Source organism: Panthera tigris, chromosome A2 (assembly GCF_018350195.1).
Source record: "Panthera tigris isolate Pti1 chromosome A2, P.tigris_Pti1_mat1.1, whole genome shotgun sequence".
In the NCBI taxonomy this organism is placed as follows: domain Eukaryota; kingdom Metazoa; phylum Chordata; class Mammalia; order Carnivora; family Felidae; genus Panthera; species Panthera tigris.
In genome coordinates this window covers 153,668,408-153,693,297 of record NC_056661.1, presented here as the reverse complement: position 1 = coordinate 153,693,297, position 24,890 = coordinate 153,668,408, and the positions used below count along the sequence as shown (strand labels likewise).

Sequence of the window (24,890 nt, the reverse complement as noted above, 5' to 3'; positions counted from 1 at the left end):
ACCCCGGGTGCCCACCGTGAAGGGGAAGCAGGCAAGTCGTAGAACGGTCCCCCGGCTGGTAGGCTGAGACTCTGGTCTGCTGAAGGGTCTGGTACGCAGTGTGCATCCAGAAACCCTGACCGAAAGGGAAGCAGGCAGTGGGGGCAGCATTCGAGGATTGTGGTCAGATGGGCAAGTCCACTTCTCACCCCCCACGCCCCATCCCCACCAGATGCCCTCAGACCTGATGTTAAGCCTGCTTCTCCACAGCAGGGAAAGGGTGGGACTCGGGAGACCAGAGATTCACCCTGAGTGAGGCCGGAGGGGGTGGGAATCTTGTTTGCTGCAACACCAGGAATGTCACAGGACAGGGAACGCAGACCCAGAGTTGAGAGGTTCTGCGGACTCCGCCACAGATCCCTTGGCTGGGTCCTTCCCTTTGCTTTCTGAACAAGGGACGGAACCTGAGGAATCTATGTCCATGCATTGCTGCTGTTGAAACCATTTCTTGCTAATTTTAGATGTCTTAAATCAGCACTGAATAGGTGTGAGACTCTACTCCTCCAGCCCCCCTCCCCCATCACTTTCTTAATATTTGTAACTGGGAGTGGCCTGTTAAAACACACATTTAGGGGCGCCTGGGTGGCTCAGCCAGCTAAGTGTCTGACTTCAGCTCAGGTCATGATCTCACAGTTCATGGGTTCCAGCCCTGTGTTGGGCTCTGTGCTGACAGCTCAGAACCTGGAGCCTGCTTCAGATTCTGTGTCTCCCTCTCTCTCTCTGCCTCTCCCCTGCTTGTGCTCTCTCTGTCTCTGTCTCTATCTCTCTCTCTCAAAAATAAACAAACATTAAAAGGGGGGGGGGTGGGGCGCCTGGGTGGCTCAGTCAGTTAAGCGTCTCAGGTCATGATCTCAGGATTTTTGAGTTCAAGCCCTGGGTTGGGTTCTGTGCTGACAGCTTAGAGCCTGGACCCTGCTTCAGATTCTGTGTCTCACTCTCTCTCTGCCCCTCCCCTGCTTGCACTCTCTCTGTCTCTGTCTCAAAAATAAACAAACATTAAAAAAAAATAAAAATACACACACAAATGTCTTAGGGGAGCATTTTTTTTTTTTAAAGAACAGATGCCTGGGCCCCACGCTAGAGAGAGTAAATAAAAATCTCTGAGAATGGGCCCTGGGCATCGGTATTTTTGAAAGTCACAGGTGGTTTTAAGGTACAGCCAAGGGTGAGAGTGGCTGCTTTAACAATCACATAAAGGATTCCTTACAGCAGGGGACAGAAACCTCAGATTCCAAAAACAAGGCCCCCATAAAATTTAGTTAGGAAGCCCGTTACTCATAATAAAAATCAAATAGCTAATGTGCGTTCAACATCAGAATTTAAAGCCAGCTTGAACAGAGCTAGATACAAAGGCTGGTGGCAGACGCATTTGTGTGTATATGAAGTATTTTTTTACAAAAATAGAAATTCTTGGGGCACCTGGGTGGCTCAGTCGGTTAAGCATCCAATTCGGTTTTTTTTTTTAATTTTTTTTTTTTAACGTTTATTTATTTTTGAGACAGAGAGAGACACAGCATGAACCGGGGAGGGTCAGAGAGAGGGAGACACAGAATCCGAAACAGGCTCCAGGCTCTGAGCTACATTTAAAATATTAAAAAATAAATAAAAATGAAAAAGAGAAACTCTAAAAGCATAATCACAAGGCTTCTGCAGTTAGATTTGTCTAATCCAGCTGTATGCATGCTTCACCTTAGCCCAAACTGAAAACATTTGGTAACTTTCTCTCTTTGCTTGGAACTCACATAAGTCTACTTTTCTTGAGTGCTGAGCTTCTGAGTTCTGGGTACTTTCTACTTGCCTCAAGTAGACACTTCAAGTGTGTTTGTTTTCTAACCAATGTCTTCTGGATTGGAAAGAAGCTGGGAAAATCAGTTTGCAATGGAACATCCATAGAGTCTTAATCAAAAGGAATGAATCTCTACAGGTTGAATTCAGCAACTCTGACAGGATAATAGGGGAAATATTTTGAGGCTCAATGACTTTCCTTATAACACTCAAATACACCTTGCAAGCAGTTGCTTCTTTGGCTGTAGGCAAAGTTGACTCAGCTTCCTTTATGATCTCTGGAACCCCAGCCCCTTCTTTTTTGCTTCCTGAGGGCCCATGGAATGTCTCACAGGCACTCATGAGTGACCCAGGTTGTGTCATGCCCAGTCTCCTGTGTCTAGGCATGGACCCTTCTTCCTCCACAGAGCCAGATGGCCTCCATAGGTACCCCAGGTGATCTTTAAACGCCCCCCCCCCAACACACACACATGCACACACACAGGCTACCCAACAGAAAGACTGACAGACACATGTACCCCTTTAATTATAGGAGAAAAGTCAGTGTCTGGAACTGAGGTGAGTGAGTAGCTCAGTTTTCTACATTTGATGTCCAAAGACAGAATATGTTGGGAAGCCAGAGTCAGACCATCTTTTACCCTTGTGTCAAGATCATTGTCTGATCTGGGCAAAAACGTAACTTGTCGACTCCCAGCTTGCCCAGAGTTAAGCCCTTTGCCAGCTGCAGTCCAGAATTGCTTTGTCTTTGGCTTCTCTTTGACGCATCCATCCTTGGCCTGCAGTTGACTGGAAGAGGGGTGAGCCCTAGACCCCCTTTTCTAACAGGCTGAATTGCCAAAAACTGTTATCTTTTTCTTCTCCCTGGCCTGAGTGAAGGATGGGGTGAATCACCTTCATGGCAAGCTCAGGGAAGAGGTTAGCTTCCCTCAACAGTGGGGAACAAAGAGGTCCCATGGCTCCCCTTCAGAAGGAAATGAGAGTAGGATCGAGCTGGAGTGGGATCAGGACAGGAAGTCCTGACAGTGACCATTTTTTCCATGGTATCCAGGCCTTCCCTGGGCTGTGCGTCTTATCAGGAGGGCTTGTCAGACCAGTTCAAACACAGTATCAAATGCATTTCCTTTCGTAGTTTTGTTTTCCTAAAAAGCATACTATAAAGTTTTAAGATTACTCTTGTACACGTACTTGTATATATACATATATTTTTCTATGTAAACTGTGGAAGTTATATTTGCTATAAAACATTTAAGCAATAAGAAAAAAGAATAAGATGAAAAATGAAAATTTACTGCATACTGTCTCCCTCCTTAAAGGCAATCCCTATTTGGTACATATTCCAAATAGCCTCAGACTTTCTTCTTTGCCTGTAATATGTTTGCTTGTTTGTTTACAGAAGTGGAAACATGCTATCATAATTGAACACTCGTTTGTGAGAATAATTCTGTGGGGGACCTACATAGTCCTACTGTTTCTTTGTATGGATTGCCTTCATTTGTTTAACAAATTACCTGTTTTTGAGCCATTGGTTGCTTCTGAGTTTAGCCACTACAAACACTCTGGGTCACTTGTTCCAATAGTTCTGTAAGATAAATTCCCAGAAGTGCAGTTGCTAGATTAAAATAGATTTCAAAGCCAAATGGATATTGAATATATTTGTGCCCAGTGACGTATAATTTAAAAATGAGATCCTGATGCTCAGCCTTAAAAACAAAAACAAAAACAAAAAACAACTGTAAAATGTATTATTACCTCTCTCTCCCTTAACCCAAGCATTACCACCCCAGCTCCCCACCGAATTTACTCTGAATTTCTATGTAAGTTAATACAAAAATTAAAATCCATAGTGTGGTACATTCATAGAGGCAATCTACTATTTTGAGTTATATTAAATTTAAAAAGGCAATATATTAACATTATGATCTCTAGGAGATTTTTTATGTTTTGTAGTTTGTGATCCAACAAACCATCTTAATTTTTGTCTCTTGCTGTTGGTTTCATGTTCCCACAACCTCGATCCCACATAATCACGATTCCACATATTGTGTAGGCGGGAACCTGGGATGGGTGGGGTGGGTTCCACACAAGAGTCAACCCAGTGCAGTAATCTAAAGTGCCTCCCTCTTTCTCCCTCGTTCTTGCTTCTCAGAAAAAAATGTAGTCAGGGTTGTGTTTGACTTAGCAGCAAGTTCTCTGCAAATTCACTATGGGGAATGGATAGGGGAACCATAAGATACAAACCGGGCCACTTTGAAAGTAAAAAGGGAGCACTTAAGATAAGTTGTTGGGGCCCCTGGGTGGCTCAGTCAGTTAAGCAGCCGACTCTTGATTTTGGCTCAGGTCATGATCTCACAGTTTCATGAGTTCAAACCCGCGTTGGGCTCTGTGCTGACAGCGTGGATCATGCTTGAGATTCTCCCTCTTTCCCTCTTTCTCTGCCTCTCTCTGTCTCTCTCTCAAAATAAATAAATAAACAAAATTAAAAAAAAAAAAAAAAAGTAAGTTGTTAATTGATCTACAACAGGCCTGCCCTGGGACTATCCCTGGAAACTGCAACTTGTGGGCGCCCCGGGAAAGGGTGAGAGTTGGCCGTTATCTGTCCATTCTCCCTGCTGGTCCAGGGGCACTGACACAAGCAGAAATGAGTTTGCACCATCCCTCTGCCCCCCAGCCTTTCTTAGCCCCCCTAGAGTAGAGCCCGAAGTGCAGGGAAGGAGGAGGGGTCAGCTGGATAACCCAGTGCTGCATGTGAACTTCTCATTCCCACTAAAGGAGTCAGAGGAGTTGGACACTCCTGTCCCTGCCCACCCCCAGCTCACCATGGAAAAAAAAAAATCACTGACTGCCTTTTCTCAGCAAATTGGAACCATTGAAGCAGGACACTTCTATCATTTTGTCTGTGCTTTCCATGTCCCTGTGAATTACAGGCTCAACCTCCCTGGATGTCCCATTTGTATGGGATCAGAAAATCGGGATTAAAACTCACCTTGTGTGGTCAGGGGAGATGTTAGTTGGGGGAGAAGCCACAGAGCACTGATCTGATCACTGGGCAGGGGTGACGGGGGCACCTGAGGTTTAGAACTTGCCTCCCCTACAGCTGGAGCAGGCCAGCTTCTCAGCCACAGACTCGCCCAGGGTGGAGACTGGGAAGACACAGGGGAACTTCTCGAAGCAGCTTGCCGGTGCTCTGGGCTTCTCTGCCAGAAAACGTCTCCAGCTCTCTGGGGGCGCAGGGGGGTTCTCTGCTTAATACTCTGACTTGCGGGTGAGAGTGGTTCAGATGTGGAATGAAGTGTGTGGTCATCCAACCCCCAGCAAAGCTCCCCGGCATCTTGTGGCCGCTGTCATCCTTTACATCTGGCCCATTTCACCATCTGTGTTGGTGACAGGCAACAAACACAACAAACACACACAAGCTCCCAGGACATCAAAAAGAGACCAGTGCTCTCTGTTTACCCTCCAGCTGAACTGGTGCATCTAATAGGGTGAAAAAATGTCAGAGAAAATTAACCCCCTAATGCCTCCCAGAACATGGAGACTTAGAGGTCTCAGCAGTGCCGAGGGAGGGTCCCAGAGGCTCTCCTTTCCCCAGAACCCTGGATAGCCCGGATCCCGGGCCTGGGGCAGACAGGAGGGAGATGGGGAGGGGGTCAAAGAGACAGTTTCTTTGGTTCAGGCTCCAGGTTCAAGCTGCCAACCTCCTGGAGGAAAAGAGAAGGAGGGGGTTTCAGGATGGGGACCTGGAACAGCAGGAAGAGCCCCCGGGGGCAGGTCCACCAGCAACCCCCCCCCCCACCAAGTCCCTAAAATCTGGCTTCCTTCCCTAACCCTCTGCTGAGACCTTATCCTAAGTTTCTAATGAAGCCAGTTCACTGTTCTTTAGCTCCCTAGTGTACGCGACACCCCTGACCCAGGTCAAGGTTGATGGAGAACTGATGTGCACTGATACACTGTCCACTTGTCAGAATGCCTAATGCTTCTGAACCACTTAGTAAGCAGTCACTGCCCAAGCTCCCAGTGTCCCATATTCCTGGGAACCCCAACCGCCCCAGATCCAGCCATCACAGGGTTCATCATAAGGCCAATTCTCATTGGCTGGTGTCCCAGCCACACCTTTGTTAAGTACTCTGCGTATTGCCTCCCCACCTGAGACACCACAAGATTTTGGTTATTCTAATTATCTGTAGAAAAGGGGATCTTCACTGATTCATTTTCTTTTTCTTACTCAACAAGCATTTGTACCTCACCCATAGTAGCCTAGCGTGGGTTAGGCACTGCAGAGGAATAAAAAGAAGCCCAACCCTCATGTCCTACCACTGTCTAGTTGGAAGGCCCAGATGAGGACACGTAAAAAGAAACTGAGTCAGTGGGGCACCTGGGTGGCTCAGTGGCTTGGGCATCTGACTCTGGCTCAGGTCATGATCTCACGGTTCGGTTCGTGGGTTCAAGTCCCGCGTCGGGCTCTGTGCCGACAGCTCAGAGCCGGGAACCTGCTTTGGAGTCTGTCTCCCTCTCTCTGCCCCTCCCCCTGCTCACTTGCTCTTTCTCTCTCTCTCAAAAATAAATAAACACTGAAAAATTTTGAAAAAAAAAAAAAGAAAGAAACTGAGTGAAGCTGAGTAACAAGGGCAATGTAAGAGTGCCCCGTGCCTATTTCTTCACTCTCTGCACTTTTCTCTCAGGGATCTCCTTCATGCTCACAGGTTCGCCGGCTCCCTCCCAGATTTGCACCCCCAGGGGTGTTCTTTCACCAGACCCCTAAATCTTTCCCTCCACAGGCTCCTCTTGAATGTGCCATTTTAACCCTATCATGTCCCAAAGAGTGTGTTTCTCCATTCTGTATTCTCTTTATTTTCCCGGGTGAGCAAGTCTTAGCTCCTCCTCCTTCCTTTCAGGACATCCCCCAGTGTAAGCCACCAAGCCATTCCGCCTTCTGGCTCACATCCCATCGGTCCCTGTGTCCCGGGTGGGAGAGTACCTTCTTGCCCTTGCCTCACCTGCAACCTTCTCCTTTCCCAGCTATTGGAACCCAGTCTCATCTTAAGGGCCACCAGGTCCGACCTCTTCTTTGAGGCAGTCTGTGGCTATTCCGACTTCCGTTGCCCACCTCTGCGTTCCTCCAGTTTGTTTTCGTTTGGTAACATCCGCCACTGTGGTTCAAATTTAGTCCTTAAACTCGTGAACCGTGTGTCAGTCATTCCCTGGACTAATCTTGTCGTTTGGTCGTGAACAACTGCAGTCTTTTACCGCCATTCGGTTGTTTGGGTTTATAGCTGTTATTCCTCCCTCTGGGAGGCAGGGACCATCCCATATACTTGTGTATTTCCCAGCATCCCCCCACCACCCAGCACCTCACGCTCTTTGATTCGTCTTAGTGATTAAATTCAAATCTCTCCATGCTGGCCCAGATGAGCTAAATAAAGTCATAGGGGAAAGACCATTTCCCTTTCTCAAAACCTAGCTAAGTAAAAATGAACATGTTCCCAGGCATTGCACAACTTGCAAGTACCAAACACCGGAGACAGATAGTAAACAAACAGAGCCAGGGCCTCGGAGTTCAGGGAGCCAGAAGACGGAGGGGGAGGGGAGTCAGGATGAGCCGGCTGTGCCGATCTCAGTGGGCTCCTCCTACTTTCACATCCAGCTCTGAAGCTGAGCCTGAGCACGTCCTGGTTCCTACTGAAAAGGAAGAGGGGTCAGCTCCCCTTCCAATGTCAAAACCAACTCACACAGATTACATTGTAACAGCAACTCGTGCTTGGGAGGGGTTTGCAGCTTTACCACACTTGCAGACAACTGAGGCTGGGTCAGTAGCCCTGCAGATGAGTCGAGGAGGTATTATTATCATCGACACAAGCTCCTGTGTTATTACTCCTGTTTGTATCATTTGGCAGAGTTAAGCTCGCTTTATTACAGAAGGGACGTGTGGAGCACTTTTTACAGGACATGTGCTGTGCTGAATGCTTTACAGGTGCATTCTCATTGAATCCTCACTTGCAGTCTTTCAAAATAGGTGCTACAATTATCACAGTTTTACAGAGGAGAGGACTCTTTGCAAAGTAACTTGTCCAAGGTCCCACAGCCTCAAGTGACAGAATGGGAATTTGAGCCTGGGTCTATTTGCAAACTCTTTGCTTTTAACCCCATCTCTCAAGGCCTTTCCCAGAACGGGGAGCTGTGGCAGAGAGGCCTGGGCCCCCCTTCTCCCTCTCTGGGCTCGGGAGCCACGGTGCTGGCCCCGGGAAAGGGGGTGCGAGATGACGTCTTCCTCTAAGATTGCTGCCTTTTGTCCAAATGTGCTGGCCAGGAGCCAAGCTGGAAACTCTCTGCTCATGGAAAGAAAGAGAACAGAAGCCAGCAAAAGAGGGTGGGAAAGGGTCTGAGGGGGAGGAAAGGAAGAGGAGGCAGGAATTAGGGAGAGAGGAGGTGGGAAAGTGAGGAGTTTGGGGCAGCACAGCTGGAGTCAGAGATGGGTGTCAGGAAGCAAATAAAATATGCCTTTCAGGTGCATCCCTTCAAGTGGCTACCTCGTGGTGTGGTGTGGCAGCCAGCCCTGGGAGGCACAGGCCCCTGGGAGGCACAGGCCCCTGGGAGGCACAGGCCCCTGGGAGGCACAGGCCCCTGGGAGGCACAGGCCTGGGGGCTCTCCAGGTGCCCAAGGGTCAGGACAGATGGGGCAGGGGGCCCTGCCTCCCCCCCTCAGTATTACTGTTCGGTGAGGTCAGGTTACAGTGAACATCAGGAGAGCATTCAGAGGAAAAATAAGTCACAGAATGGCAGCCTGAGGGCTGCTTCTGGAAGTGGAAGAGAGGGCCAGGCGGTGCCTTGGTGCCAGGGTGTTCATGGTGGGCAGGAAGGAGATGGAGGGGAGGTAGGAGAGGGGATGGGTGCTGGGTACTTGGAATAAAATCCAAGTAACAGTTTTACTGAGTAGCTACTCTGTATCCAGGAGGGGAAGGTCTGTACCCTGCCCCCCCCCCCCCCCGCCGGGCATTTATTTGGGTGTTAGGCACTGGACCTTTGAATCTGACAACCTGGATTTATTCAGCATGCATGTGACCTTGGGAAAAACTTACTCCCTCCAGGCCTCAGTTTCCACATCTGTAAAGGGGAGGCAATAGTAGGGTTGGTGTGAGGATTCAACAAAACAATCCATGTAGAATCTTGCCTAGGGAATAGTAGATGCTCAATAAACGTTAGCCATGCGTTCATTATTGCAGTTGGAAGTGGCAAACATGTGGACCTTGGGTAAAAAGTATTTAAATAATAGTCGAAGCACGCTTATTAGATGATCAAATGTAGATAAGTTAATAACTGCTCTAGAAATTCAGAAGAGCGGGGAAGAACTTTAGTTTGTGGGGTGGTCACAGTAGGTTCTGTGGAAATTTCAAACTAGATTTTGAGGGCTTGGTGGGAATATAATAGCAAAGAAAAGGGAGGGTGACAGCCGAGGGAAAGAACATGAACAGAAGTGCGGGGATGGGAACGTTCCAAATCGCTGAAGTGCAGGAGTATTTGCCACTGGACTGTTCTAGCTCCTCTTGCCCGCGGTGTAAACTTGGGCAACGTATTTCATTTACATCCACTTCAGCTGCAAAAACAGCTGATCGCCAGGATGCTGCATCCAATAGAAGGGCGTCTGGGTGTCACCTAACAGAGCCGCCCTCTCTGTCTGCGTCTGGGTGGTTTCTTGCTGGGTCCCTCCTCTCCGTGTTTCAGTGCCGTTCTTTCCCTGTTTGTTTACTTCTCAGTCTTTGTCTTTCTTTCTGATTCTCTGTTTCAACTTCTATCTTACCCTCAGTCTCCAGTTCATTTCTTTTAACCTGCTAACACTAAGTCTCTTTTCCTCCCTGGAATAGGGCAGGGAAGCTCTGAACACTGTATCTGTTCATTTGTCTTTTTATAAAAAGAAAAAGCAGGGGCGCCTAAGTGGCTCAGTTGGTTTAAGCATCCGACTCTTGATTTCGACTCAGGTCATGATCCCATGGTTCCTGAGATAGAGCCCCACGTCGCTGCTTAGGATTCTCTCTCCCTCTCTCTCTCTTCCTCCCTCCCTCCCTCCCTCCCCTGTGTGCATGCGCGCATCCTCTCTCTCTCTCTCTCTCTCAGAATACACAAATAACTTTAAAAAAGAAGAGGGGCGCCTGGGTGGCTCAGTCAGTTAAGCATCCGACTTCGGCTCTGGTCATGATCTCGCCCTCCGGGAGTTCTAGCCCCGCGTTGGGCTCTGTGCTGACAGCTCAGAGCCTGGAGCCTGTTTCAGATTCTGTGTCTCCCTCTCTCTCTGACCCTCCCCCGTTCATGCTCTGTCTCTCCCTGTCTCAAAAATAAACAAACATTAAAAAAAAAAAATTTTTTTTTAAATAAAAAAGAAGAAAAAGCATTCCATGGGAGCCAGTGGCTAAAGTTACCTCGCGTCTGTAGGGCAAATGCTTTTGTTTTTTGTCGCTGTTTAAAAATCTCTCAACATCCTAAGACCAAAAACATTTCTCACTTAAAGAACAAAACAAAAACAAAACAAAACAAACACCAACCACCAAAAACCCACTAACCTCAGAAATCTCTCTGGGTTTCTGAAGAGGTGGGCTGACCAAGAAGAGAGGAGGACCACCTTCATCAAGAACACGGAACTAGTAGACCCAGGTTCTTCTTTCCATAGAAACAGGAGTCATCTGGGGAAAGGAAAGGAGTGTGGAGCTGGTGAGTGAGCCCTGGACAGGGCCACGAACCCTGGGTCCTGCTTCTGCCTTAGCCATCACCCAGCAGGGTGTCCAATAAGGTGAGCCACAAAACTCTTGGGCCACAGTGTCATCGTTTCTAGCCCCAACTCCCCCCAACCCCCGCCGATCCGTCCCCTTTCTGTGCTCATATTTAGTAGCTTCTCCAAGCCAGGGGCCTTTCTGACTTCATTATGTGTCCCCTCCCCTTTTTTTCTTTGAATTTCCTCACTAGGCTGGGGCCTCCTAAAAGCACTGTCATTTACAGGCCGGATTCCCAGTACTGACTGGGTCACAAGGGTAGAATTGCTGAGGCCAGGAGGATGTGGAAGGCTGGGTCAGCCCGTGCAGGCGTCATTCCCAACAGGGTCCTGGGAGAAGGGGCTCAGCATTTCCTGAAAGGAAGTGACTCCCATAAATAGACAGAGGGATGGGAAAAGGATTCGTCCATCCCTTCCCTCCTGTCAACTCGGCTCTTCCTTCTGTTGTCCAGACTATGCAAACTCTTGCAACTCTTGCGAACGTTTTTCATTCAAATGTGTCCCTGCCAGTGTGTGTGTGTGTGTGGGGGGGGGGGGGAGATGTGATATCTGCTTTCTTGTATATATATCGCAGATCTAAAATAAGAACTGAGGAAGGCGTGTGTGCCTTTTATTTGTTCATTTACCCACAGTAACCTCTCATTAGTCCATTCCAATAAAAAGCTGGAGTTTTTCTCAGTGGGGTTTTATTGGCAAGAAAGGAAGGAGAGTGTGCATCTTCTGATTCCATGTCCTATTTCAGGGTTCATTCAAGGGTTCAGCAGCTCTCCTGTAATAAGGCTTATAATATGCTCTTCAGCTTCTTGGAAAGGTTAGGTCTCAGGATAACTTTACTAAGAAGTTTCCGGCACCTCCAGTGCCATGAAGAGTCTCCGCAGGGAGAGAAAGGGACTTCTTGAGAGCTGCTCTTCTGACCCTCAGTCGTGTAACGGGAAAGATCAGAGAGCACCCAACCTCCTGCGCCAGGCTGGAGGCAAACCCAGTGGGGCTTGCTCAGCTTCAGCCATACGGTTGCAGATTCATGTTTAAAACTCACACATACAGTAGCTTTACTTTTTCGCTTTGGGAAAGTAGTTGAATGTAGCAGCTGAACACAGATTGAACAGGACACTGCATGAAGATGTCTGGTGGCACCCATGGGCAGAAGTGCAGCCTAGCCTCAGCAGGCGACTGGATCCAGGGGGTGCCAGGCCATCTTTGCACTGGCATCATTCTCTCCAACAGCCCAGCCCTCCGCTCCTTACTCCGCAGAGTGGAAGATGGCCGCCTCGCAGCACTCGTTTCTGTCTTCCAGGACACAGGTTGACGCCACTCCCTAGGAGTGAAATCTGATTGGTCCGACTTGAGTCAGGCCTCCTCTGGAGCCAATCAGCTGTGGGTGGAGGTGGGCTCCTCACTCAAACATGGCTGCCAGTGACCTTGGGACCCTTCGAATGAAGGATGGGGCAGTTTGTAGAAAAAGGGAACTGCTTGTGAGGTAGGCAAGCTCGCATAGCGCCTGCCGTATCTACTACTTGGGTCATGTTTCTTTAACCATTTCGTGTTCATTTGTTTTACCATTGTATTCATAAGTATCCTAGTTTCGCTAAGTACTTTGCCAGAGATACTGCTTGTGAAGGAAGCAATGACATTCTAGAGCAAGGGCTCTGGGGCTAGACAGGTCTCTTTTAAAATCTAGGCGTGCCTGGGTGGCTCAGTCGGTTAAGCGTCGGGTCTCGCTCACGTCATGATCTGGCGGTTCGTGAGTTTGAGCCTACATCGGGCTCTGTGCTGACAGCTCAGAGCCTGGAGCCTGCTTCGGATTCTGTGTCTCCTTCTCTCTCTGCCCCTCCCTAACTTATACTCTGTCTCTCTATGTCTCTCAAAAAATAAATAAATGTAAAAAAAAAAAAAAAAAAAGTTAAAAAAAAATCATGTACCTGTTGGTACATGATGCTAGATACTTAGATTCATCCTTCCTCCCCCATCCCACCTTCCTTCCTTTCTTTTTTTTGGTAATAGCTTTATTGAAGTATAATTCACTTACCATAAAAATTCATCCATTTAAAGCCTACAATTTCATGGTTTTTAGTGTATTCACAAAGTTGTGCAACCACCACCACAGTGGTTTAGAATATTTTCATCACAGGGAAGAAGAAACCCATACTCCTTAGCAACCACTTATCTCCTTTCTGTCTCTATAGCTTTCCCTGTTATAGACATTTCATATAAATGGACTCATACGATATATGGGCTTTTGTGACTGGCTTGTTTTCATTTAGCATAATATTTTCAAGGTTCACGTTGTAGCAGGTATCAGGACTTTGTTACTTTTAGGGCTGGGCAATATTTCATGGTATGGATATACCACATTTGGGTTCTCTCTTCATCAGTTGATGGCGTTTGGATTATTTCCACTTTATGGCCATTCTGAATAATGCTGCGATGAATGTTAGCGTAGAAGAACATATGTGGACATATGTTTTCATTTGTCTTGAGCGATGCATTATTTCTGTAATTATGTTTGCGAAGAGCTTAAATCAATGCCTGACAGATCACCGGATGTAGCAGTGCTCATTTCTTTACCCTGACCTTCTCAAAGGTTATGAATGAAAGCTATTTCCTGCTTGCTGCCCTTAGAAGAAAGTCGGGCTCCCTAAAAGGCCTGACCCCTGTGGGTCAGACTCTGAGGTTACTGTCCCCAAGGGGTCCTGGCATCACCAATTAGCAGACTCTTGCATCAGGTTGTGAGAGGTCTCAATCCTGGGTGGTTCTAGTTAAAGATACTGAGGGAGCAGATAAGGAGGTTTGAGGACCAAACTACAGAATTTGGAGTGGAGAGTTACGAATTCCCTATCCTGTCTCTTAAACAATCATGATTCTGGGCAAGTCTCTGAACCTTGATTTTCTCACCTTCAAAATGAGGATAACAGTAATGCGTCTGGAAATTGGTGGGAGGGAGTGGGCTTCTGTATGTTATCATGTGTGTATACTATGGGTGCTGCACAATGTATTGTAAGCTCTAGGGCTGTCCTAGAAAAAGTCAGATTTTTGAAAATCCGCTGAAATCACAGTGGGTTCTGAAGGCAGTTGGAGCCCCTCTGGGGTTATGGCAGGCACGGGTCAGATCCTTCAGGGGCTGGTGTTAACCGTTCAAGGCTGCAACCCATCATGTGAAACCCGTTCTTGCCTGCAGCTGGTTCTCTGGCTCAGAGAAAGATGCGGGTTATCCTCCTGCAGTTCACTACTTCTGCAAGCACATCGGATTTTCTTTTTTTAAGTAGGCTCCATGCCCAGCGTGGGGCTTGAACTCACGACCCTGAGACCAAGAATTATATGCTCTATTAACTGAGCCAGCCAGGCGCCCCAGGCACATCAGATTTGCGGGGTGATCTTACACGAACACCTTTGGGCTGTTTGGTTATTCCAGCATCGTTTATTTAAAAAGTCCATCTTTGCCCTAGTGATTTAAGATGCCACCTTTATCATATATAAAGTTATTTTTTTTTTTAATTTTTATTTATTTTTGAGAGAGAGAGAGAGAGAGACAGAGTGCAAGCAGGAGAGGGGCAGAGAGAGGGAGACACAGAATCCGAAGCAGGCTCCAGGCTCTGAGCTGTCAGCACAGAGCCCGACGTGGGGCTCGAACCCACAAACTCTGAGATCATGACCTGAGCCGAAGTCGGAGGCTTAACCCACTGAGCCACCCCATCACCCTTGCCATATATAAAGTTCTATGTGTGGTTGGGTCTAGGCTTTCTGTTTTGTCCCCCCAGTGTATTTATCTATTTTTATAGTGCTACCACACTGTTTTAGTCACAGAAGCTTTAGAGTATGTTTTAATATATGATCGTGGTCCCCAAACCCCACCTCCCCACACACATTCTTTTTTATTGTTCTTCTTTCATTTTTCGTATTATTTTTCTTCTTTCGTTTTTTTTAGCTCTTCTTGCATGTCTGGTATTTAGGTTTTAAAGTTTTCATTGTCCTCCTGGGAGGTCCTGGTGGAGGATCAGAGTGGCTTGGGGGTTGAGTTGTCTTTTGCACCTGGCTGTGCTTACTTACTTTACTAAACTGGTTTTGTAAGATTCTGTTTTCTTTCAAATTCATGAGCATTTAAGACTTCTAGTGCCTGGATAGAACTTACTTTCCCTAAACCTTCCAAACAGCATTTTAAAGCAGTCTTTAATAGAGTGTTAGAACTTGGTAAACTTGCATGAAGCGTTTATAAGACTTTTCTGTAATATTCTGGCAACTGGGGGCACCTGAGTGGCTCAGTTGGTTAAGGTCCAGCTCTTGATTTCAGCTCAGGTCATGATCTCAGGGTTTATGGGTTTGAGCCCCGCATTGGGCTGCACAGACAATGCAGAGTCTGCTTGGGATTCTCTGTCTGTCTGTCTCTCTCTCTCTCTCTCTCTCTCTTTCTCAAATAAATAAAAAAGTATTCTGGCAATTGTTCTTCAAACTTGAAATCATTTCTGAATAAAAAAAATCTGTAAGGTCATTAGGCTTAGGGTAATATCTTAGTAAAAGCTTTCAGAAAATCTGCACAAATTGTATTCACAGATTCTGCCTTGGTTCACATGTTGATTGACCCCTGCAGTGGAATCCAGCCACTCAGTTCAGTGTAACCTCCTTATGGAATCGGTGCTGCTTTTCATTCAGTGGTTTGTGCCGCTTTAAGTGTTTAGTCATCCTGAGATTATGCAAACATCTATGCAAAGGAAATTCAGCCCATCCTTCAAGCCCAGGCCCACAAAGGATCTTGCCTTCACTCTTTTGTATCAGAGACACTCTTGTGCGTCTTTCCCTCCAGCTCTATTGAGATATAATTGACCTACAACATTCTGTAAGTTTAAAGTATGCAACATGATGATGTGATATACGTATACATTGTGAAGGTTAGTTAACACATCTGTCACCTCGCAGTTAACTTGTGTGTGTTTGCAGTGAGAACATATAAGATCTACTCCTTTAGCAACTTTCAAGTGCATAGTACAGTCTTGTTATGTGCATCTTCTTTCCTGTACAAGAATGAAAACTCTCAGAGGGCAAATCAATCTCTTTATTTTATATTTCTCTCAGGCTTCACTCTCGGTTTCCCTTGCAAAGCAGACACAACTATTAGTTGGAAGAATGAATTATAGGATTATTTTCCTGTTAACCATATATTTCCATATAATCTCTCTTTGGACCCAGGGCAACATCTGTACTGGGAAGTGGCAGGCCAGAATACAAGTCTTGGTGGTCGCTAAGGGAAAGGCGGTAGTGAGAACAGTGTCACTTACCCTTTCATTTAGGAGGTAGCTGTGCCATAACAAAACAAGTGCTGGACTGATGGGTTCGGGCCAGCCCAGCGCCCAGCCACACTTGTGGCCATAAGGCAACCAGAGCCTTTTAAGGGGCGCCACAGGGCAGACTCAGACACCCACAGACAACAGGGTTTGCATGTTCCCCATTATTTGTAACATTAATAGTAATGTGTGCTTATTATAGAAAGTTTGGAAATCTGTTTTTTTTGTTGTTGTTGTTGAATTATAGGTAAGTATAGAGAATGGGGAAAAAATCATCCCAAGTTTCTTACCCATTGACAACTGTTAATCATTTGTTACATTTACTTACAGTCATTTTCTTACACAGTTTTGGAAATTCCTTTTTAAGTTTACTTATTTTGGGGGGGGGGGGAGGGAGAGAATCCCAAGCAGGCCCTGTGCTGTCAGTGCAGAAACCATCACGGGGCTTGAACCCACAAACGTGGAGATCATGACCTGAGCTGAAATCAAGAGTGGTCGCTTAACCCCCTGAGCCACCCAGGTGCCCCTTTTACACAATTTGGAATAGGAATAGATTCTTCCTCCTCTTTTTTTTTTTTTTTTAATATCTTATTCATATTGGACACAATATTTTTAATTTATTTTTTTAAATAAGAGCTTTATTCAGATATTTCACATACAGTACAGTTCACCCATTTAAAGGGTACAGTTTAATGGGTTTTGGCATATTTATAGAGTTGTGCAACCATCATCACAATCAATTTTAGGACATTTTTATCACTTTAGAAAGAAACCCCCAGCGCCTGGGTGGCTCATTCGGATAATCATCGATTTTGGCTCAGGTCATGATCTCACTGTTCATGGGTTCAAGTCCTGCATCGGGCTCTGTGCTGGCAGCTCAGAGCCTGGAGCCTGCTTCAAATTCTGTCTCCCTCTCTCTCTGCCCCTCCCTTGCTCATTCTCTGTCTTTCTCTGTCTCTCAAAAATAAATAACATTTAAAAAAATTAAAAGAAAGAAAGAAACCCCATACCCATTAGCAGTCACTCCTCTTTTTCTTGCCATATGCACCCTTGACCTAGGCAACCACTACTCTCCTCTCTGCCCTTACAGAATGGTAGTCTACTTAAACATAATTTCATGTGCTCTATGATAGCCCATCAAATAGCTATATTATAGCTTATGTTACCATTATATGGTCTGACATTTGAGTTATTTATACACCCGGGCACCCCATTTAGGATTATTTCTTAGGATAGATTCTCCAAATACAGAAGTATATCATCACAGACCATTAAAAAAAAAAAAGAGAGAGACCCACAAAAACGTTCAGTCTCCCTCCCAGCTCACTCAGCAAGCTGAGTGACGAAATTCGGCATGGCTGCAAAGCAGTGTAAAACAGTTGTTGATTTTGAAGAGCTGAAGGAGACAGACACTGAAAACAATGAGCTAGAGTCTGTTTCTAGACTGAATGAGATAGTATGAAGCCACAGTTGTTGCATAAGAAGCACCAGATTTGGGTTCAAAACCTAGACCCGTTCCTGGCTCACTCATGAGTTGTTGTATGAACTTGAACAAATGACCTAACCTAATTGAGCCTCTATTTCCTATCAGAAACATGGTAGGCACTTCGGCATTGACTTCTGTAGAGGTTAGAAGTAAGAAGCGGCTTCTGGTGTAGCCTAGAATAGAGAGAAAGAAGAGCAAGTTTAAATATTTGGGAGTTGAGGGGCGCCTGGGTGCTCAGTCAGTTAAACGTCCGACTTTGGCTCAGGTCTTACATGATCCCGTGTTCATGAGTTCGAGCCCCACATCAGGCTCTGTACTGACAGCTCTGAGCCTGGAGCCTGCTTCAGATTCTGTCTCCATTTCTCTCTGCCCCTCCCCCACTCATGATCTCTCTCTCTCTCTCTCTCTCTCTCTCTCTCTCTCTCTGTCTCAAAAATAAAAATACACATTAAAAAAATATTTGAGAGTTGAAAGAAGTTGGAACCTGACTCCTCCCAGTTTGGTGACCTCCAATACACAAAAGGAACAAAAAAAGCTTAATTTTTGTTTTAATGAGGATAATACCACTGCATTGCAGGTTTATTATTTTTTTAGTAGGCTCTCCGCCCAACGTGAGGTTCGAACTCAACAACCCCCAGATTAAGAGTCACGTGCTCTACCAACTGAGCCAGTACTTTTTTTCTTACAAGAAAATATATTTACCAGAATTCAGATTCTTAAATCAGATTTTGGCAGTGTGAGCATATTTCATAGCTTTTATAACTCATACTTTGATGATTTGTGGCAAACCCATAGGAACTTTTTCCACAGCGGTGACACGGGTAGTTCTCAAGCATTCCCTCAGGAGGGCTGGCAGCACTAAAACCTTATAGCTTAGTGCTCATATGCAAGATGGCCACCTAATTGTACTTTATCTCTTTTTACCTCGACAAAATACACAACCTAAAGGCAACATATGGAAGTATTTCTACATTGCGAGTGACGGAAAAAGCATGGGTTTGCAAATACTGTCAAGTGAAAATGTGTTTCCATTCTACTAAGGTGGCCAAATACATCTCTCTGTACATAAGAATGTTCTGCAGGTGTGAACCTCGGGTTTATGAAAGGAAGAAGAATAAAAATCTTTAGCTGCCTCTGGCCACAGGAGCATCGCAAAGTGTGTTCCTTCCTGCAACGTCAGGCTGTTCTGGCCACAAATTCCCAGTGGCTTCATTTGTCAGACAAACTGACAGGTGCAGGTCAGGCAAATACTGACCAAATTGTTAAAAGAAAATATTGTCGGTAACTGAGGAGTCATACCGACAGAAAGTCTTAAAATGACTCAGATTATGCTTTTGGGCTTGAGGCCTCCTTTAGCGTGAAAATGAGCTTTTCATTTTCAAATGCTCATTGGAGCATTTACCCCTGGGTTCAAGGGACAGAGGCAACTAACTGTGGGCTGATAACTCCTCCACCAGATTTTGGAGCTGCTCTGAAATAGGAGCAAACGAACACACTGGAGTGAAAGGCTGCCTTACAAAGGAGAGGCCATAGGAGAGTATTTCTGTTGCCGACTGACGGTGCAAGAGGCAGAAAGATAAATATGGTTTAGCAGCTCTGACACTGTCCCATGACTTCCCTGGGGAGCTTAGAGATGCATATTCCTAGGCCCTCCTGGCAGTATGATTCACTCTGTCCGGGGTGGGGGCCAGATCTCCTCATGATCTGCAGTTGTTCCTGCTTTTTGTTTTTAACTTTTTTTTTTTTAATGTGAAACCTCATGGGTTTTTTTTCTTTTCTTTTCTTTTAATTTACATCCAAATTAGTTAGCATGTAGTGCAACAATGATTTCAGGAGTAGATTCCTTAGTGCCCTTACCCATTTAGCCCATCTCCCCTCCCATGCCCCCTCTAGTAACCCTCTGATGTTCTCCATATTTATGAGTCTCTTATGTTTTGCCCCCTCCCTGTTTTTATATTATCTTTGTTTCCCTTCCCTTATGTTCATCTGTTTTGTCTCTTAAAGTCCTCATATGAGTGAAGTCATATTTTTCTTTCTCCAACTGATTTTGCTTAGCATAATACCCTCCAGTTCCATCCACGCAGTTGCACATGGCAAGATTTCATTCTTTTTGATTGCCGAGTAATACTCCGTTGTATATATACACCACATCTTCTTTATCCATTCATCCATCGATGGACATTTGGGCTCTTTCTATACTTTGGGTATTGTTGATAGTGCTGTTATAAACATGGGGGTTGCATGTGTCCCTTCAAAACACCACACCTGTATCCCATGGATAAATGCCTAGTAGTGCAATTGCTGGGTCGTAGGGGAGTTCTATTTTTAGTTTTTTGACGAACCTCCCTACTGTTTTCCAGAGTGGCTGCACCAGCTTGCATCCCCCCGCCTTTTTTTAAGAGAGAGTGCTAGGAGAGAGAGGCAGAGGGAGAGGGAGAGAGAGAGAGAGAAATAGAGAGGGAGAATCCTAAGCAGGCACCACACACAGTTCAGAGCCCAAAGTGGGGCTTGATCCCATGACCTTGGGATCCTGAACTGAGCTGAAATCAAGAGTTGGATGCTCAACCGACTGAGCCACCCATGCACCCCTTATAATGTATTTTTTGATGGAGATAATAACTCACATAAAATTTACCACTTAGAAGTGTACAGTTTTAGGCATCTGGGTGGCTCAGTCCATTAAGCGTCCGACTCTTGGTTTCGACTCAGGTCATGATCTCACGGTTTGTGAGTTCGAGCCCTGCATCGGGCTCTGCACTAACAGTGCAGAACCTACTTGAGATTCTCTCTCTCTCTCATTCTCTCTCTGCCCCTCCCTTACTCTTGCTCTCTCTTTCTCTCAAAAGAAATAAATAAACTTTAAAAAAAAGTGTACAGTTTAGTGACTTGTAGTACATTCACTGTGTTGTACAACTGTCACCGAATATTTCTGTCATCCCCAAAAGAAACCCTTACTTACATATCGGCAGTCAGTCCCAACTCCCCTTCCCTCTATGGACTTGCCTACCCTAGACATTTCGTATGAATGGAGTCATACAACCTGTAGTGAAGACTACCTGGCTTCACCAGACCGGTTCCCCAAGTGGCAGTGGAGGAAAGAGCAGGCAGGCAGGCGTGGGCAGGATCCTGGAGGAGCTGCTCTCCCCCTTCCTTTCCCTGGTGGCTCCTCTCTAGGCACTGCCGGCTGCACCCCTCCCTCCTCCGGGTACCCTCAGGCTCTCTTGTAAGCGCTGCGCTCAGGAAGAGATCTGATATGGTCACTTGCCTCCTTCCTACCACAGGAAAACATTTTATTTCTCTTTTAAGATCTTGACACTCTTGTGGGGAGATACTTGGTTTTTTGTTTGTTTGGGTTTTTGAGAGAGAGAGAGAGAGAGAGAGAGAGAGAGAGAGAGAGAATGAGAGCACGCAAGTGCCCAAGCACGAGCAGGGGAGGGGCAGAGGGGAGGTGCCAAGCCGTCTCCAGGCTACCCGTGCAGAGTCTGATGCAGGGTTCGATCCCACAATCATGACCTGATCTGAAACCAAGAGTCGGACACTCATAGCTGAGCCACCCAGGCACTCCAGAGACACTTAGTTTGTAATTAATGATTTCACCTTTTAGTACTCCAAGGTCCTTAAGGAAAGTGTTTTCAGAGATCAAGCTGGAACTTCAAGCTTAGTGGATTAACGTAAGGGAATTAAAAAAAATTTTTTTTAACGTTTATTTATTTTTGAGAGACAGGGAGAGACAGAGTGTGAGCGGAGGAGGGGCAGAGAAAGAGGGAGACACAGAATCTGAAGCAGGCTCCAGGCTCTGAGCTGTCAGCACAGAACCCGATGCGGGGCTCGAACTCACAAACTGTGAGATCATGACCTGAACTGAGGTCGGACACTTAACTGCTTAACCGATTTAACCAAGGCGCCCCAACGTAAAAGAATTTTAAAATAATACAGGTTTTTGATCCGGTAATGTCAGTCTGGAGCAGTTACATTTTCTGTGGGCCTTTGAGACTGACCAGAAGCATCTCACTAAAAAATATATTCACGTACCACCCGTTATCTAGCTTCAGAATTTTGTCTAACATTTTAAATTGAATTAAAATGATCAGTACTAATTATTAGTACTAATTAAGCCCGTCTGATGAATGTCTCCATTGTATTTTTATGGAAAGCAATTGAGTGAGAAAATGTGTTTTTATTAGTCATACATTCATTATACCTCCTGGAAACCAGTCTGGATCACAAGGCCAGATTGCCCAGGAAGAAATAAAGAACGTTGGGTTGCGTAAGAAATCACCTGAGGCCTTTGCTTTACTGTATTGAAATGCAGCTTCCAGGCCATTGCCCGGACAGTTGGTTTTGGTACATTGGACTGGTGCCCAGGAACCTACCTGTCTGACGAGGTTCCCCGGTTCCCAGATTCCCAGTGGACCACACTTGAAATCGCTCCATCTTGCAATCCCAGACCTATAAAGTGATAGTGAAGTTATGGTAATTTTAAGTCAGAGAACTTCCCATCAGCAAATTAGGCTGGGCTTGTCACCTAACTAATGACTTTTAAACAACACAGGTGAAAAGGGAAGGGTCATAGGTTTTGGGGGGCCGCATTTTCCATTCCTCTGTGAATTCAGAAATGCCAGCACGCTGATTGTTGAGTGGGGGACGTTCTTTGCCTTCTGAGTTCCAGCCCCTGCAGCTTCTTGGAATATGACATCAGCTATTTCTCCAAAGATCATGCGTTTAACACTCGAAGCTGTTACTGCCCCATGGGAATCGTCTTCACTTCAGTACCGTATTAAGTGCTTCTTGTGACTTCAACCTCAGAGTCCATATGTGGTTCTCCATGTAGGAGACACAGTGGCTTTTGTCCCTTTTGGAAAAGCTCTGGCTTTCTGGGAAGTATAGGGAAATTGTTCTCTTTGGGGAGAGCTGGATGCCAGGGCCGATAGTGACCCAAGCATAGTCCCGGGTGTTCTCCCTGAGGGCCCACTCCCTGTCTTCCTCATCCTTGAGGCCCAGAGCGTCCTGCACAAAGCCTGGCATCTCGTTGTAGTGCCAGGGAAAGGGGGTGCCAGCTTGAAAGAAGAGGGTAGGTGGACAGAGCAGCTGCTCACGGGGAACAAGGCTGCATCCCTGCAGTCGGTCTGTGTGGAGGCAGAATGCAGGCATGAAGGGGGTGGCGGGGGCGGCCACTGTCCTTGCCATCTGACAGGCCTTGCACCAGATTTAGGACAGAAGGGCAGTGTCTTTCAGTCCGGCCAAATGGAGAGGCTCCAGAATTTTTTTTTTTTTTTGAATTTTTCAAATTGTAATATAGTGGACCAGAAGCTTTGTGGAACTTATGAGAGGGGCAATGAGTTCCTTCCTGTCTCTGAAAGGCTCTTCAGTGCTCTTTCCATAACAGGAGAGGAGAACCCTGGGCCTGGCTTTCTTAAAGAGCTGGGCTTGGGGCGCCTCGGTGGCTCAGTTGGTTGAGTGTCCGACTCTTGATTTCAGCTCAGATCATGATCCGACAGTCGTGGAATCGAGTCCCACATTGGGCTCTGTGCTGAGCATTGAGTCTGCTTAAGATTCTTTCTCTCACTCTCTCTCTCTCTCTCTCACTCTCTCTCTCCCTGTGCCACCTGTCCCCCACTTGTGCTTGCTCTCTCACTCATTCTCTAAGAATCGTAAAAAAAAAAAAAAAAGAGCGGGGCTTGCTTCCAACATGGCCATCCCCCAAGCTGCAGGGTGCCACATGACTGGTAAGGGGCAGTTGAGGTCTGTGCGCAGGCCTGAGCCTCTTTCCTCCTCCCCAAATGCATACCTTCTTGGACCAGTCTGTTCCCTTCCTGTATTTTCAGCTCACCAGTCCTACCCTGCTTCTTTTTAATTTGTTACCCAAACTCACTCTCCTTTTTCTCTTCCTCCTGCTGGCCTCCCTCTCCTTGTTCCCGGGAGTTATTTGGATGTCTTGAAGCCTAGCCCTTTGATTTCTTGCAGGAAGGGGATGCCCAGGCCAGGAGTTTGGGCAGCCCACCCTGTCACCTGGCAGATAAACTCTCCTGGGAGAGGGGATGGGAATTTCGGAACCTTAGAGGAATTCAGAAGAGGAAGTCCCTGGAGGGTCAGTGGGAAAAAAATGTGAATCTCCAATATCTCAATACTCTTTGAAACTCTAGTCAAAGAGTTACCTCGTCCCCCTCGGGAGGGACGGGGACGAGGTAAATGAATTGCATAGCCCATCCTGTTGGCATTCTCTGATGGGCCTCATCTTCCAAACCATGTCCACCTGAGCAATGTCCATTTGTCCTCGTGTTGAGAGACCCAGAGTTCTATAGGGACTTGCTGTTGAAATCATACATTTTATTTTATTTTATTTATTTTTAAATTTCTTAACATTTATTTATTTTTTGAAAGACAGAACATGAGTAGGAGAGGGGTGGTGGGGTAGGGGGGAGACACAGAATCTGAAGCAGGCTCCAGGCTCAGAGCTGTCAGCACAGAGCCTGACGTGGGGCTCGAACTCAGAAGCTGTGAGATCATGACCTGAACCAAAGTCGGACGCTTAACAGACTGAGCCACCCAGGTGCCCCGAAATCATACATTTTAATCAGCCACTTCACTTCAGTTGAATGTCAGGCTCTGGCATATCGTGCAACCACCACGGCGCTGAGGCAGCTGCTTTGGTATCCACATGGTCCTGATTATTTTTCAGGTCTAAGGTGCCCCGTGGGATTCCTGGGTTTGCCAGAACCACCTAGTTTCCCTTAGACAGATGACCCTAGGGGTTACATGTTTCCTCCCCTGGGTTTGCGGCCGCTGGAGAGGTCCTTCCTGCATGGTTCCAAAGCCAAGGACGCTGTGGGTGCGTGCTTCCCGTGAGGGCCAGCGCAAAAGTACCTCTGTGCAGATGTTTCTGCTTTGGCATCTAGTTTATTTCTTGTTTCAAGTAAAGTAACAACTCGTTTCTTCTTTGGGGACTTTTAGCTCATTACGGGTTCTTAGGCTGAAAGTGTCAGGTTGAGCTGGTATCTGTTTTGCTTACACACACACACACATGCGCACACACACACACACGAGATTGGCATGGGGTCTGGAGGTGAAGAGGTTGGTATGGGGTCTCAGTCCAGGTGGACCTCGGGATTCTGTGCCCTCCCCTGGGTCCGGGATTCTGAAGGGTGTGTTCCAGTCACACATACCCCCGCCCCACTCCGGGCTGGACTCTATCAGGGATAAATAGTTCAGGGTGTGGGCCCTAGATCTGCCGTGGTGACTCACCCAGTGTGCATCCCTGTTCCCCCAGGCGACTTGGAGCTCCTCTTGGTGCTGACATGATGACAGTGTGCAGGCCGGCCAAGGGCAGCCACAGCCAGACTGAAAACCTGAGCTACAAATTGGCTGACAAGTAAGAGTTTTTCTCCCCCGAGAGTGTAGGAATTGGCCTGGATTCTCAGTTTCCTTCCTTTCTCTGTCTCCTTTCCCTCCTCTCTGACCTCACTTCCTTGGACCAAGGAGGAGTTCTTTTCCCGGTCATTGTGATGCGCCTCCTGTACATCCTCTCCAAGGCGCTGCAGGACCTGAGGCCAAA

At 46.5% G+C, this 24,890-nt stretch overlaps 1 protein-coding gene and 1 long non-coding RNA gene across 8 annotated transcripts in view; one reads left to right on the top strand and one right to left on the bottom strand.

The window, feature by feature from the left end:
• Positions 1 to 24,890, top strand: part of DENND2A (DENN domain containing 2A) — a 102,340-nt gene that overhangs the window by 2,412 nt on the left and 75,038 nt on the right. For 2 of the 4 annotated variants that reach the window (XM_042973680.1, XM_042973672.1), the window contains exons 1-2: positions 11,941 to 12,056; positions 24,606 to 24,707. In XM_042973680.1, the coding sequence (XP_042829614.1) occupies positions 11,983 to 12,056; positions 24,606 to 24,707 (176 nt within the window). In that variant the 5' untranslated portion in view covers positions 11,941 to 11,982. Of the gene's footprint in view, positions 1 to 11,940; positions 12,057 to 24,605; positions 24,708 to 24,890 lie in introns of those variants that run through there. The other 2 variants (XM_042973692.1, XM_042973683.1) reach the window with 1 other exon arrangement.
• On the bottom strand, positions 1,618 to 24,667 carry LOC122235208. 4 transcript variants are annotated; one of them, XR_006213340.1, is made up of 6 exons: positions 24,581 to 24,667; positions 21,712 to 21,787; positions 10,374 to 10,493; positions 4,808 to 5,522; positions 3,333 to 3,524; positions 1,658 to 2,963 (listed from the first exon to the last, which is right to left on the bottom strand). It is a non-coding gene; the product is annotated as an uncharacterized LOC122235208 (long non-coding RNA). The 4 variants fall into 4 exon arrangements; XR_006213343.1 differs by lacking the exons at positions 21,712 to 21,787; positions 24,581 to 24,667 and adding an exon at positions 11,616 to 11,877 and having other exon boundaries at positions 1,618 to 2,975; XR_006213334.1 differs by lacking the exons at positions 21,712 to 21,787; positions 24,581 to 24,667 and adding an exon at positions 11,616 to 11,877 and having other exon boundaries at positions 1,618 to 2,963.